We start from the raw sequence: 14161 nt of genomic DNA, 5'->3' as shown, positions 1-14161 counted from the left end.
AGGAAACTTGGCAAGCAGCTGGTGGAAGGGTGGGTTTATAACACTGCATGGCACAGGTGGTCAGAAAGCCTTGTGTGAGCCAAAGAAACGCCCTGAGGACAGTCAGGATGGAGATCCTGCAATGCTGCCCTCCAGTAATGAAACTTTGGTCCCAGACCCCATAACTCACACTGCAGGAAGGGTGGCAGCACCAGCAGGGATCCTGTCATGAGCCTGCACAAAGACAAACCCCCAGGACTTTGTCCAAAGTGTTAGAAACTGGGGAAACTGAGGCTGAGAAAAGCTAGTGTATTCACTTCTGGAAGTCCACAGGCAGGGAGAGTCTGAACTCTAGTGTCAGAACCCATATTCCCCCCAGACACGCTGAAAGGCAGGAGACAAGGGCAAGTTTAGGGCCCAACATGCAAAATATCCTTTTGAAGCTGAAAAGGGCAGGAAGGGCATGGGCAGCAGAGCCTGAGAGCTGAACAAGAAACACTCCCAGCTGGGGGGGAATCCTCCAGCCTGCAAAGCAAGCAGGAGCTTTGTCAGAAGAGCAGCAGATGGTTTCATGCTGGTATCACTGCTCAGCCTGGAGAAGATAAAGCTTGGGAGAGACCTCAGAGCACCTTCCAGCATGTAAAGGGGTCCAAGAGAGCTGGAGAGGGACTTTGGACAAAGGTCTGGAGTGACAGGACAACGGGGGAATTGCTTCAAACTGACAAAGGGCAGGTGTAGATTAGATGTTCTGAAGAAATTCTTGCCTGTGAGGCTGGTGAGTCACTGGCACAGGTTGCCCAGAGAAGCTGTGGTTGCCTCATCCCTGGAAGTGCTCCAGGCCAGGTTGGATGTGGCTCTGAGCAACCTGGGCTAGTGGAAGGTGTTATGACAGCACTGGCATTTTGCCACATCACCGGTTATCCCAGGATATGGTAACATGGATATTAAAAGATAAGAAAAAGCAGGGACTGTCCAGTGTGATTTTATCACAAGCTGCTGTCCTCAGTGTCTGGAAAGACCATCCCATCTCCCTGTGAGACAGCACAAAGCCTCTGGCCATGCTGTGACCCTGGCTGGCATTCCAACTTGTCTTGCAGCCAGGACACCCAGTTCTGGGCAAGGCTGAGCTGCCTGTGCATCCCAGATCCAGGGCAAAACCTCTCTGGAAAGCAGCTGGCATCCCTGGGCAGCACCAGGCTGTGGGACAGTGGGATGTCTGCCAGAGCTGCCGAGCCAAGAATAAGCAGAGCAGAAAAAAGCCTCCAAAAAAAAAAAAAAAAAAAAAAAAAAAAAAAAAAAAAAATCAAGCAAACACATACCTTAGTCCCAAAGAAACTCATTCAGCACAGAAGGCAGGTTTTGGAGGGGCTCAGTGGAAATGTGGTGAGTTTGCTATATATACACCGCTTAGTCTGTGTTAATTGGCAAGAAACAACTAAAGTAAATGCTGTGTTCCCAGAATAGCCACCTGCTGCACCCCAGGGAGCCAAACCCATCAACACCAGTGGGCTGTGAGCTGCCAGGGCCACACAGCTTCACAGAGATCCTCTCCTCTCTGCTGCCATCCAGTCCCAAAGGAGCCAAGCATCCGCCCAGGGGTGAGCTGGACCAGGAGCAGAGGGCATCCACAGCTCTGCTTCATTTCAGCAGCACAACACACACAAATCCCCCTCCAGGCTGAGGAGATGGGGCTGCACAGGCAGCAGAGATGGATTTTAGGTCCTTCCATGCTCTTTGAATGACTGGGAAGCCAGGGACCAAGGAAAGCCAGTCCTTTCACACCCAGACCAGAGTGTGAAGGAGATAACCTGAGGTCCCATCTCCAGCTCTGTTCTGAAAGAGGTGGCTGGAGGAAGGGTATGAAAATACCAGCCAGCTTGAGGTAAACTTGGGAGTGATGGAGCTTTCTTCAACACCCAGATTCAACAGTTTAATCTCTCTCTTCACCAGTGTGAAGCACAACAATATCCTCAGCTGATAGCTGTGACAGCTGCACAAGGTTTGATTTTGGTTTGGTGAGCACAAGTCACCTTGCTGGTGACCATCACACGTGAGGCCTCTTCACACACCATCCCTCACCTGCCAGCAGCTCCTGCCATCCCCTTCAGATCTGCAGTCCCTGGAAAGAATGGGGCCTTTGGCAGCAAAAAGCAGAAAAGCACAAGGGTTTTTAAGAGGCAGCCAGGCTAATTAAAAAAATCTGTTTGGATAAGAGCCTCAAAGGGCCACAAAGACAATTAAAGGGAGGGAGTGCCTCTCCTGTGAGAAAAGGCTGAGAGCCTTGGGATTGTTCAGAAGGCAGAAGGCTCAGGGGAGACCTCAGAACACCTGAAAGGGCTACAGGAAAGCTGGAGAGGGACTTCAGACAATGGCATGGGGGAATGGCTTCACACATGGCAGAGGGCAAGGTTAGATTGGATATTTGGAAGAAATTCTTCCCTGTGAGGGTGGGGAAGCCCTGGCACAGGTTTCTTTGAGAAGTTGTGACTGCCCTGTCCCTGAAAGCGTTCAAGGCCAGGCTGATGTGACTTCAAGCAAGGGCCATGGCAGGGGGGTAGGAACGAGGTGATCTTTAAGGTCCCTTCCAAGAGGAACCATTCCATGATCCTACAACTCAGCAAATCAAGCACAAAACCAGGAAACCATCTCCAGCAACAGCCCTTGTGCTCAGTGAAAGCAGCTGGAGAGTCTCCAGTGTCCAGAGGGAGGCTGGCTGGGGACCTGCAAGCATGCCCAGCATGTGGAGGTGCTTCCTGCCCCAACACAGGGAGATGCTGTCTCAAGTGCCAAGGGAAGCTCATGCTGAAGGTGCAGGACTGCCTGGATGACTCAGTGGCACAAAGGCAGCTGCAGGGCTGACTCATGTGTCCCTTGTCCCTGTTCCTGGCACCACAGGTCAGCTCTTTCGTGGCTTCTGCCAGATGACATCACTGGGCAGAACGTTTAAACATCGCCCATCCTCACTTCCCAACCTGTGGTTTACCATCCCACCCTCCCCCACTCCTCCAAGGCTGATTCACAAAGATTTTAAATTCCTATTAAGCTCAGTGAGACAAAGTAATTGTATTTGGGAACAAATGCTACAGCTAGAAAGAACAGCGAGCAGAAATCTTCCTGCTGGCATCAGCTGGGGCACAGCCCCACTGCCCAGCTCAGAACCAGCACCAGGGCTGGTGCCAAAGGAGGAGACCCACCACCACAACCAGCTCCAAGGCTTGGGAATGTCCCTAACCTGGTGTGGAGGACAAAGGGGCAGTGGGGTAGGATGGGTTCCAATGGGCTTATTCTGTCCCCTACACTTCAGTTGTGTTATTAAAGCCACCTCCTTCAGACAGGAGAGGTTCCCCTCAGGGCAAGGGGCACATCTGTGTGGCCAAAATCACAGAGAACAAGGGGGTAGCTGTGAACCACGTGGCACCAGCTGCCAAGAGTCCATCAAACACCCCATCCAGCGAGGTTCTCACGGGCAATCCCACCTCTCCTGACCTGCCTGGCACCCAGCCACGAGCCAAACCTACACAGCACGCCTGACACATGTGAGTCAATGCCAGCAGTGTCCCCGAGGTGCCACAAGCACACCACACCCCTTGAGCTGCTGCTCAAGGCTCGGTCCAGTGCCTACCATGCCAATTAGAAAGAAGCTAAAAATAGCAGAAGAAAAGAAAAACAAAAACCTAAAAGCACCACGCATTTGTATCACATAGAAAGCTTCGGGATCAAAACCACTGGACTGAGACATTACTGACAGAAAGAAAAATTCCTGAAAAGCACAATTAGGTCAGAAATGACACTTATCAAAGCTGGAAAGCTCATTATTCTCATCCAGGCTGTTGAAAAAAATTGCAGACTGTGGCAAAGTGAAGTTTTCCCCTACACTCTCCCTGCAGAACGTGAGATCAGCTGCTGGACACCTGAGGCTGTGCTGGTGATTCACCAGCTCCTTGGCCAAGTACCTGAATGAGACCACCTAATTTCCCAGGAACTGGGAAAATTTTTGTATGGTTTACATGACTTAAATCCCTTAATGCTCATTTTCTGCTGCACCCAATGTAGGTGCCTGTATCCATTACATATCCGTACTCTGCCTACCCTGCTTCCTCCCAGACCAACCATCTACGGCTGCAGGTATAAATCAGAATTTGCAGTTAAAGCCAATGCCCAGCACAAAGCAGAAAGCACTGATGGGGGAAGGACCAGTTGTCACACAGAACAATTCACACACAGCCTCAGCAGCACCAGAAAAGCTTCCACTTCTGCTCAGGGAGGCGCGAGCACAGAGAGAGGGACACGAGCACAAGCAAACCACGGGAGGAATAAATCCACACAACGGCAGGACTTACCTCCACCCACTTCCCGTTGACTTCCATGAAGAGGACACAGAAAGGGTCGGATTTGGAGGTGACATCCCTGTCCAGAAGGTTTTGGCCGCAGATGGAGAGCTCGACCTTGCAGACGCAGTACTGGGAGCCGACGGGCCCCGCCGGCGCGGGCGGCACCGTGTAGGCCATGGAGCCCGGTGGCAGCAGCTCCAGGCACTCTGTGGGACAGCAAACCTTCTGTCAGCCCTGCTGAGCTGGGCACACACACTGCCCCACGGCAGAGCCTCCTGCTCTGTGTTACACAGGTGATCTAAGCCATGAGGCTTTGCTGGCCCCATCTCCCAGGTGTCCTGAGTGGAAGCCCAGCAGAGCACACCCGTGAGCTGCTGTGAGTTTGCTCCATAAATAACAGATTTTCAAGGGAAGGTAACATCTCACTCCCTCAAGGCAGAAGGTACACCCCAAGCATGCTGTTCTTTTGTTTGTGCTGAGGAGCCACACTTCCACACCATCTTTCAGCACAAACCTGATTGCTGTCCGGCTGTCCCCAGGCAACAGACCACAGACCTAAGCTAAGGGGCAAACTTGAGCTCTGCTCTGCAAATCATCACAGGGAAAGGGGTGAGACTGTGAGGAAGAGTGTGATGCAGGGCAGCTCCAGCCCTCAACCAGCCCCATCTCCACCCAGGCCAGCACAGAACAGTGGCTCTGGCAGCAGTTAAAAAGTGGCAATAGTGGTTTCAGAGCAGTGACAAGCACTGCATGACCTGGAGCACGATTTACAGGGCCCTGACTAAAAATCCATTTAAAATCTTATCAAGAGTCTGCTACCAAAGCCATTTTGCAGAGATAAATGTGTTTTATACCATTATTAGTGCAAAACCCCATCCCACAGGACAGTCTGGACTTCTGATATACATTTTACTTGTCATGAATCACCAGTGATCTTCAATGGAGAAGAAAGGGGAGAAAAACGGAAAAAAAAAGCATTTTTAGATTAATTTATACTAACAAACTTTTGTGGCTATGGTTGCTAGTGGAGAGTGAGCTCTTCTCAGCAGCTGCTTCAATATTTTTTGTCTTCTTTTTGAAGAGTGGCTCCTAGCTCATCCACTTTATCTGAAGCCCTCAAACATTGCCTTCCTCCACCTTGATAAACCATCTGCTTCTATTTGGCATTGAAGCCCCAATTAATATTATCTATTTGTTTTGCCGGGGTATGAGTGTTTACAAGCCCTTGTGCTGCCAGGAGCTGGGCTGCTGCCCTTTTCCCTTGCAGCTCAGTTTCCAAGCTAGAATGGGGATGGAGGGCAGGGAGAGGGTGATCCCAGCAGGGAGAAGGGCTCACCACCAGCTGTCCTGAGTGCTCAGCCCTGCTGCAATGAATTCTGAGCAGAAAACAGCTCTGGTTCCCAAGGCTTGGAGCCTTCTTCTCCTGCCTGCCAAGATCTCTTCTTGGCATTAAATCACCAGAAGGAAGCCTGGTTTTAACCCCCACCAGGAAACAGAAGCTCTTCACCCCAGACTGCTGCTCAGGGAAAGAGTGGTACAACCATCCCAGCTCCCTTAGAACCCAGAAACTTCTCCAGAAGAAGGAAAACCCTATCCCTGGCTGCAGACACTGCTGAGCATCACCAAAACAGCACCCACAGTGGCTCCCCCTTGCCTAGACCAAGCCTGTCTCATGCCATCATCCCCTGTGCACAGCAGCACAACGCCAGAGCAGTGCCAGTGTCACACGAGAATGGCAGCAGTGTCACACCAGAGCAGTGGCAGTGTCACACCAGAGTGGTGCCAGTGTCACACCAGAGTGGGAAACCTTCCATCTACTGCAGCTTCAAGGAGGAACACATGGAGAAGTAAAAGTTCATCCACCACGGCTGAGGGACCAGCTCCAAGGTGCCATCCCTGCCTCTGTTCCACCCAAGCCCGTGTTGCCAGCTGCAGCTAAAGTGAAGATTTTACTTAATTATTTTTCTTTAATGCACTGATCATGTAATCAATGTCCTAAAATAGCCAAGCCTGTTCTATTTATGCTGCTGTCTGTCTACTACTCCCTCTGAAAAGCAAACATGGGGCGGCTGTGCTGGCATGGACCTGGTCCTGCTGGAGTAGGGAGATCTGGGCGGGATTTTTCCATCTCCCCTTCTCCCAGATCTCAGTGCTGGCTCGTAAAAAGCAGAGGCACCAAGTGACTCAGTGGAAAAACCTTTTTTCCCAGGGCTAGCAGACACCAAAACATCCTCTTGGTGCACAGCACATCACCCATATTCAGCCCCTGAGCTCAGTCTGGCTCCCCAGGGTGTGCACGGTCAGGACAAGCACTGGGGTGAGGAGATGGCCAGCACCAGCCAGAGCAAACACTGGAAAGCCACCTCTGCTGCCACTGCACTGGATCCAGCACCTTCTTCTTGCTACACCAGCATGGATCCAGCACCTTCCACAGGGCCAGGTGTGGGTTCAGCCCCTGCTGCCCCAGCACCAGCTCAGAGGCTTCACATGGGAGGCACCATCAGCGACCAGCACCATTCTAACACCCCACAAAAGATTGACATTCTGGGGGTATTGGAGCTGGCACTGAAAGAGTCAGCGTGCCATCATCTGTATTCCAGTCTCTGCACCCGTTTTTGTTCTCCTCTCCCCACATTTGCTGCCCTGAACAAAGTCCTGTGACTCGCTCAGCATCTGCAGCCAAACCTTCTCCTGGTGTTCCATCCCAGCTGGGCTCCGTGCCGAGCACACAGACACGTGCCCTCCCAGGGAAACACGGCCAGGCTCCCAATGAGGGGTCTCAGGGACAGGCCTGAAGGTTTGGCTGCCCCAGGGTCCCATCTGCCATCAAGAGGTGTCACAAGAGTAGGACCAGAATGCAGGGACATGGTCCCAAAAAATCATTTTTGGGCTCCAGCATCCAGGACCTTCTGAACTTAACATCTTTGTGCTTACAACTTTCAAGAACTTTTCTTCTCCATGGCCTGGTCACTTCCAAGCTGTTCCATGTTCACAACAACCCACAGAGAAGTGGGTTTTTCCCAGTGGCTGGGGTCATGCACAAGTTCTGGGGCTGCCCTGAGGCTGCCCTGAATATCTAAGAATATCTAGCAGTCCCAGAGCAGAGTCTTATCCCAGGCGCCCCAATCTCTACAGCAGAAAGCAAAATCACTTTTATGAAGTGTAAAAGGGTGAGCAGAAAAACCTGGGAGCTTTATTTCCTCTCTTATCTGAAAGGGAAAGAGGGGAAGGAGATATCTGTTTGCAAAGTAACTCATGACTGAAGAGGTGCCCCCTCCCTCTGCAGAAGAGCATCCTCACGAGCAGCAGTTCCTCAGGCCATGCTGAAGTTCTGTGTTAAGCTTTAACAAGAAAAAACAGAGGGGAAAAAATAAAGCAGTGGATTAGGTAAAACTTTTGGAAGGGGGATGGACTCAATCTTAATAGTGCCCTAAATTCAGTGATCTCCTCTCATTAAAGAAATAATTCATTTTCATGGCCAATACCAGGCATATTTGAAACAGACACAGAAGTACCGACACCCAGCAGTGATACCATGAAAAATTCTGATGTGTCCATTTCAGGGAACAGGAGATCCTTCTTTGGGATGATCCATGATTTCTGTAACAGCCCACAAAAGTCACCTGTGACTGTTTCCCCACTAAGACTGTCCTACTACAGCCTACTGCAATTGTAGGAGCAAAATTCCTTTCAGGAAGGCAAAAATGAGAGAGGAGTATTAAACAGGTAAATTGGGGTTGTCATAAATGACATATCTGATCTAACAGGCAGTGGAGACACAGAGGGAGAGCAGCAGTACCTGAGGGAGGATTAGGGGCAGGTGAAAACAGGCTGTCATCAGATTGAAGCAGGAGAGGAGTGTGAGGATACAGAAACTGGTTGCCCAGAGCAGCAGAAAAGCTGAAACAGCCAGGACACATGGAGCTGGAGACACCAGGAAAAGCTGGGATGCACTGCAATGGACACCCGAGGCAGCTCCCCACAGCACCACAACTCACAGTGGCCACTGTCCCCTCTCCTGCTGACACACAGAGCCATCTCCAGAATTCTTTCACAAAGCAAGAACATTTGCCTCTGAGTCCCATGCAGGCAGTTCAGTGGATTCCCAGCTTGCACCTTTCAGCAGCCTCTGTACCTTCTGCACACAGGTGCAATCAGTCATGTCCACAGCACCCTGCTGCTGGTCCCCAGCCACAGGGGAGCAGGCTGGGAGGCAGAAAGGGGGTGCTTGGTACATCCCTGTAGACACTCCTTGGGTACCTGCCACTGCCAGAGGACCTTCATCTCTCCCACGGGGCAGGGAAAGGCTGAAAACTGCCTCTGAGCATCCCAGCACAGCAGCACGGCTGGGACTGAGCTCAAATCCTCACAGAGATTTGGGGCAGACCCAGCAGACAGAGATGCCCAGGCAGGTCTCTTGTTTCCAGCCTGAAGCACAGGTCCCACAGTCCTGCCTGCTGGAAGCCAAGGAGACTGCACTGAGACACTTTGGTGCCTGGTACAGAAGGACAAAGGGTTTCAGGGCAACCTAATAAAGTGATATCTCCAATGAACCCTTCCTGATGGAAACTGTCCCTGATGGGCTACAACAGACAATGCTGCTGCTGCTGACAGCTGAGCTCCTCACAGCAGCACTGCAAAATTCCCTCCCAAGGGCTGGTGGCCCCTGGTGTGACAGCGACTGCTTCTCCAGTTCACTCCTGGGCCATCCCCACCCACAGCTCCTCTCAGGCCCCTGCTGTCCGCAGAAAAGCTCTCAGCCACCAGCTCTGTGCAGGTTTGGTGCCAGTGAGGGCACCTTGCTGAATCCCCAAGCAGCTGCACCAAGCAGCACATGGGCAGCACCCAGCAAAGCTTCTCCAGGGGCTGAGGACCAGCAGAGCCCTGAGAAGTCACCTGAGGTAACCTGGGAGTCACAAATCATACGAAAACTCCAAGGCAAGCCCTGTGGAGCCAGAGCTGGACACCCCCAAAGTGGCTCAAATAAGTTTGAAAATATCATCCCCTGAAGAGCAGCTCCAGGGCAGTTTCCCGTGCCCAGCACAGAGCTGAGACAGCCACTGCTGATGTCCAGCACGGACCCACCACCTCCAGCAGCCTCTGCCATCCCCTCAGGTGGCACAGCAGCTGCTGGACTCCAGCAGGCAGCGGCATCAGGGAAGAGCCTGCTCACACTGAAGGATGGCAGGGTGGCAGTGACTCCTCCTGCCCTGTATCCCTGCTCCCTGCCCTGACCACTGTCCCAAGGTCCCCCCGTGACCACCAGCTTGCCACCCTGGCTGCTTCCTCCATCTGAGCAGGACCTGGGGCTGCTCTGCCCCCAGCAGCCATCCTGGAGCTGAGCTGAGCTGCCAGAGGGCACCGGGGAAGGCAAGAGCCGCTGTGCCAGCATCCCTGCGGGGTGAAAGCCGGTCCCTGTGCAAGCGCAGGGCGCAGCCACTGCCCGGCCACCGCAGAGGATGGAGCCAGCTCCTCAGGGAGGGCTCACAGCCGCACAGACACCAAAACTGGAATCTCAGCAAGCCAGGGAGGGGAGAGGAAAACCAAACACCTTTATGTGCTTCTGGCATGGAGAAAGCTCCGGGCAGAGCCTGCCCTGGCGCTGGGGAGCAAAGAGCAAATTTGTTCTCCAACCCTCTACAAAGTCTGAAAATGTCCCCCAAAGTATCTAAACCTACTTACCGAGGGGAAATCACGAGGGCTGAGGTGTTTCCGCAATCCTCAGCGTCGTCGCAGAGCCGAGGGCTCCAGGCTGGCAAACGAAAGCAAAACCCGCTCCTCCACACCCCGCGGTGACGTGGGGACAGCGAGCACCGCTGGTGACACGGGCCGGGAGGAGCCGCAGGGCTGGGGGTGTGCTCAGAAAGTCACAAAGTGGAGGGGAAAAAAGAAAAAAAAAAAGAAAAAAGAAAAATAAAAAAAAAAAGGGGGGAAAAAAAGAAAAAAAAGGGGAAAAAAGAAAAAAAGGGGGAAAAGGGAAAAAATAGGGAAAATAAAAGAAAAAGGGAAAAAAATAAAAAAATTAAAAATTTTAAAATAAATTTAAAAAATTAAAAAAAAAAAAGAAAAAAAGGAAAAAAAAAAAAGGCAACACCACAGGAAAAAGTCCTTCCTCAAAGCCGGAGAGCAAACAGGGGCTGTGCTTCCCTGGGCTGCACGGGGCGGTGTGCAGGGGGCAGAGCCCACCCCGGTGCCAGCCCTGCCGGCCCGCAGACCCGTGCCCTGCTCACAGACCCAGGGATGAGTTCCAGGCTTGCCCTGCTCACAGATCCGCTTTCCAGGCTGGCTGCTCAGCCAGGACAAAGGGCAGAGAAGCAGCAGGGCGAGGCGAGGGGGCAGAGCTGCCCCTGCTCGGGGCACGGAGCGGTGCCCGAGCCGCACGGGCAGAGCCCATTCCCGAATCCACGGGCACGCACGTATCTGGCTCACACACGCCGGGAAGGGCTGCACATTTTCGCTTGGCTACGAGTTTCCTCTGGGGCTCAGTTTAGGGAAATGTGTGATTCAGGGCAGAAAACATCGTGATGTCACCGTGAATCGTGGCGGTGGCATCAAGCCCTGCACACAGCCGCCCCACGAGGCGGACCCCGGGGAAGGTTCTGTCCCTGGCACAAATCCACTCTGCCTTCCACCGGGGAGGCTCGGTCCTGCGGGAGCAGCCCCAGGCAGCACCCGTGGGAGCCTCTGTCCGACACAGGGAAATGCCAAACACCAACCTCCTGCCTGCCCAGGGCAGCGATGCTCTTGTCAGACACCTGATCCAGGTGGGACAAACAAGGAGACGCAAACCAGGAGATGCAGCAAGGCAGGACAAGGCACTCGGGGCACATTTTAGCTTCCAGTATTAAAAATTCCCTGCCCCATCCTGCAGCAGCCATAGGAAAGCTGGGCACACTCACAAGGAAGGGAGGATAGATCTGTTTCAAAACTGGATTTGGAGGAAAAAATGGACTTAATTAAAGGCAGGCCCTATGGAATGTAAAGGATCAGGGCTGGGCTGCAAAGGACACGCAGCCAGCAGGGCTCCCTTGCAGGTGCAGAGGGAACTTCCCACACCCTAACTATACACCATGTATGTAACAGGCTGTTTAACTTATTAACCACTTTCCTATGCCATTGAAAGCAAAAATGCTGGCTTTCTGAATCTTAATTGGATTCCTATTCCCAGCCAACACCATCTATCACATGTGAGAGGGGAAGAAAAAAAAAATTCATCATTTATGTGATCAGAAATATCTTTAACTGCTTTTGGACCTCACTGCATGCCAGCCTAACCTCATGTCAGCCAGAACAGCCCCAGCAGCAGGCAGCTGTGCAGGTCCCTCCATCCCATGCACCATTTCATCCCTAAAGCAACCAGTGCTTCAGAGCTGATAAGAGAAATAAATATTAATTCACGGATATTTATGTGCAATGCTCGTCTGCACTGGGACACCAAGTCATGCAGAGACAAGGGGACACTGATGTCCCCATGGCTGGAGCCACCTTTCCCCCTCCCTTCCATCCCACCTCTCAGAGCCCCCCATCCCTTCCCCTTCGCAAACGGGATTTTCATCACTAAGATCCAACATTTTCCCACAGAATTTTAATTTTTTTGGCCTGCTTTGCAGCAGAGAGATGCTGCCACTTGATGTGTGAAGCTTCACCCTGAGACAGAATTGTGTGCCAGCGAGACAAAAATGCTGTGGTTTGTGAGAATGACGTCTGACTAATTCTCGACCCCTTCTCAGCAGCTTTAGACACCGCTCGAGGGAATATCAGGCTGGGTTTAAATGGTTGCACAGCACTGGACTTGTTTAATAGCAAAACTTGTATTCCCAGCTTGTATCATTTTTAAAATCAGCCTCATGACAGCTGATGTTTCTTCCTAAATCCTCAGCTTCTGGAATCACGTGATGATGGAAAATCCAGGGCTGGGAGGAAGGCGACTATTTTAGACACAAGATTTTTCCTGCTGGCTACAGGCAGAAAATATGACAGCTCCCAAACACAAGGCCTTAGCAAAAGCAGCAGATAAATAAAATTGGAGCCCTTCTTGCTGAATTCTACACTCGTTTGTTTTTCTGGCATTTTAACAACAATGTTACGCTCTCCAAACTCACCTGAGTTCTTGGGAATTAGTTTTTCCCCTCCTCCCATGATCCAAACGAGTAACCATGCAAAGCCAGCAGCCAGGAAACTGAGCCAAAGCAGCAAAAAGTGATGACTCAGGTCCTTCAACAAATATTTTACAGAGGTTTAAAAGACAAACCGTAAGATTTCAGGGGCAGAAAGGGTGGGGAAGTGTTCAATTCTTTTTTTTCTTCACACTGTTTTGTGGGTTCTGCATCCTGCCAGGAGCACTATTTCAAATGCCAGGCGGCTCCACTGCACCAGAAAATTTACCTTTCCTTCTATCCCCCCACCCTGGCTCTGAACACCAGCCAAGGTTCTCACATAAAGAGTTCCTTATGAGAGCTGGCAGCCCTGGACCCGGACAGGAGGCTGCGAGAGTTGCTTTTTCACCAATTAACCTGGAATTTTGTTCCCAGCGCTCCGACGGCTCCCGGAGAACAAGCCCTGCTTTACGGTGGCGCGAGCGGCCCCGGCCAGCTCCCCCCAGGCAGGGCTTTCCACTGGAGCCAGGGGAAAACTCTTTCCACCAAGTGCAACAGGAGCAGGAGTTGTTCCTCCCAGACTCCTCGTGCACCACACTGAGACTGCTGAAAGGCAAACAAAGCTGCTGCAATTCCAGCACACAGCTGGGCAGCTGCAGGCTGCTCCAGCACCCGAAAATCCCAGAGCTTTGGGCTGAGGGAGGGGGATCGCTGCAAGAGGAGCAGAATCAAGGACTGCCAAGGGCTGTGCAGCTGATGTATCCCCCTAAGGCAAAGAGCATCTTCATCCACAGCTCAGCTCCAGCAGCTGAATCCAAAAAGGATTTTTCCACACTGGAATCCCCAGCTCCTGGGGTCCAGGGCCCCTCCTACAGCACAGACTGGCCACACACTGGGGCTGTTTAACCCTGATAAGCAACAGCTTCACAACAGCTTGTCAGCAACCAACATGGACCCCTTGCTGTCCCCCAGCACAGACCCTGGGAGCAAGGATGTCCCCAGGACACCACATGTTGATCCTCAGGATCTCGGCTCCCTTCAGCTGGAGCTCACAGGGCAGCAGGGAGGGAGAAGCAGCTGGATAACCCTGCCCACCCTCACACTGCACCAGGGCAGTGTCTGCAGCCCCTGCAAGAGATACAAGCTGTGCTCCTGACCAAGCAGGTCCTGGGAACAGCAGGGCACATGCCAACAGTGCCAGCAGAGGCAGGCTGCTGGCAAACTCCATCCCCTGGGGCTGGGGACAGCGTTGGCTCTAAGGGAGCAGCTCCAGGACTGCGTGTCTGCCCAAGGCAGGGGCTAGAGGTTGCCTACACCACAGGAAGATGAAATCTGGGGACATTTGTTACCTCACTAGATGCCCTTACTCCTTCCCTCCACTTTATCCCAGTCAGGATGCTCCAGCAGCAACAGCAGGGAAAGAAAAACAAACATCACCAGAAAACGTATGTCCCAGGCTATGACACAGCTGTAACCAAAGCAAATGCAGCATTTCCCCAAGACAGCTACAGGAAAACATCCTCCACTGGCTGCGTTCTTCCAAACAACTCCTTTCCACATGCCCCGAGCTTTTGTTCCCAGCCTTCCTCCTCCCATCTCTCCCTTCCCTGCCCCCAACGGGCTTTGGTGGAAGGCTATTTCTGGCTGATAATAAATAATTTTCTGACTCCAGAGAAGCACAGTGGTATCAGAGGCCCCAGTACCTGGGCTGGCTCGAGGAGGCTGATGCAGGTGACAGGGGAGCAGGATCAGAAC

At 52.3% G+C, this 14161-nt stretch overlaps 1 protein-coding gene across 3 annotated transcripts in view; it reads right to left on the bottom strand.

Moving 5' to 3' along the window:
* The window catches only part of CPNE2 (copine 2), a 41755-nt gene that overhangs the window by 26285 nt on the left and 1309 nt on the right, over window positions 1-14161 (bottom strand). For 2 of the 3 annotated variants that reach the window (XM_064387175.1, XM_064387177.1), the window contains exon 2: window positions 4320-4516. In XM_064387175.1, coding sequence (XP_064243245.1) covers window positions 4320-4487 — 168 coding nt within the window. In that variant the 5' untranslated portion in view covers window positions 4488-4516. Of the gene's footprint in view, window positions 1-4319; window positions 4517-9992; window positions 10152-14161 lie in introns of those variants that run through there. The other variant, XM_064387176.1, reaches the window with a different exon arrangement.

The sequence above is a fragment of the Passer domesticus genome, chromosome 12 (assembly GCF_036417665.1).
Source record: "Passer domesticus isolate bPasDom1 chromosome 12, bPasDom1.hap1, whole genome shotgun sequence".
NCBI classification, from domain to species: Eukaryota; Metazoa; Chordata; class Aves; order Passeriformes; family Passeridae; genus Passer; species Passer domesticus.
This window is presented reverse-complemented; position numbering and strand designations above follow the sequence as displayed.